At 42.8% G+C, this 781-nt stretch overlaps 1 protein-coding gene across 1 annotated transcript in view; it reads right to left on the minus strand.

The window, feature by feature from the left end:
- The window catches only part of LOC107556629 (calpain-15), a 38,215-nt gene extending 37,681 nt beyond the window's left edge, over nt 1–534 (minus strand). Inside the window, exon 1 of the mRNA XM_016239766.1 lies at nt 445–534. Coding sequence (XP_016095252.1) covers nt 445–534 — 90 coding nt within the window. The remainder of the gene's footprint in view (nt 1–444) is intronic.
- Between the last annotated feature and the right edge of the window lie 247 nt (nt 535–781).

Raw genomic sequence — 781 nt, forward strand, 5'->3', positions numbered from 1 at the left:
CTAAAGTTGAAAAAGTGAAAAAGCATAATAGCACCCCTTTAAAAAGCCAAAATCATCTCGAGATCCGCATGCGGCACGGGTTAATGAGCGGCCGAGCGCCCCCTACCGGAAGTTTGCGTCACAAAGGAAACGGTTATTATTAGTAACATTTGATGCCCAAAATGTAGCCTCAGTAGGCAGTAAACTGTTTAGAGACACGGGCAACAAGTGAGTGGACACAATAAGATCTAAGCGAGTCCGGTGCTTTCTGTTTTCATCAATGAAATTAGAAGAGACTCAAGAGAGATGAGAGGAAAATCAGACCGAGGCTCAAAACTCTTTGACTGAGGCGTCTGGAGTTTGGGAAACTCACCGACTGTCTTTGTGTTGAAGGTACGTGTGTGTTCATCAGACGTTCCTCTGACTGACTGTGTTTGTTGTTCTCGGCTGCGAGGTTTATGTCACCGAACTGAAGCTGGTTTGGTAAATATAATCGCTTTCGGGTTTGTAGGCTACAGGTTTTTGTTTTGCGCGCTCGTGCTCAGCGGTTGCCATGGCGATCAGAGGTCGCTCTGAGTTCACATTCACAGACACACCAGCGCAAACTCGGGTCTTTGGGAAGATGCCTCATTTTTTAATAACTGTGAGGATTTGTAGGATTTTTTTTGGCAGTTCTGAATGGTTTTGTGTCAGTAAGGATGTGTGTTAGTTTGTGCATATGTATGTTTGTATGTCTATAATATTAAATGTTTGTATGTTTATATTACATTTACATTTAGTCATTTAGCAGACGCTTTTATCC

The sequence above is a fragment of the Sinocyclocheilus grahami genome, unplaced genomic scaffold, assembly GCF_001515645.1.
Source record: "Sinocyclocheilus grahami isolate Dianchi unplaced genomic scaffold, SAMN03320097.WGS_v1.1 scaffold575.1, whole genome shotgun sequence".
Classification (NCBI taxonomy): Eukaryota; Metazoa; Chordata; class Actinopteri; order Cypriniformes; family Cyprinidae; genus Sinocyclocheilus; species Sinocyclocheilus grahami.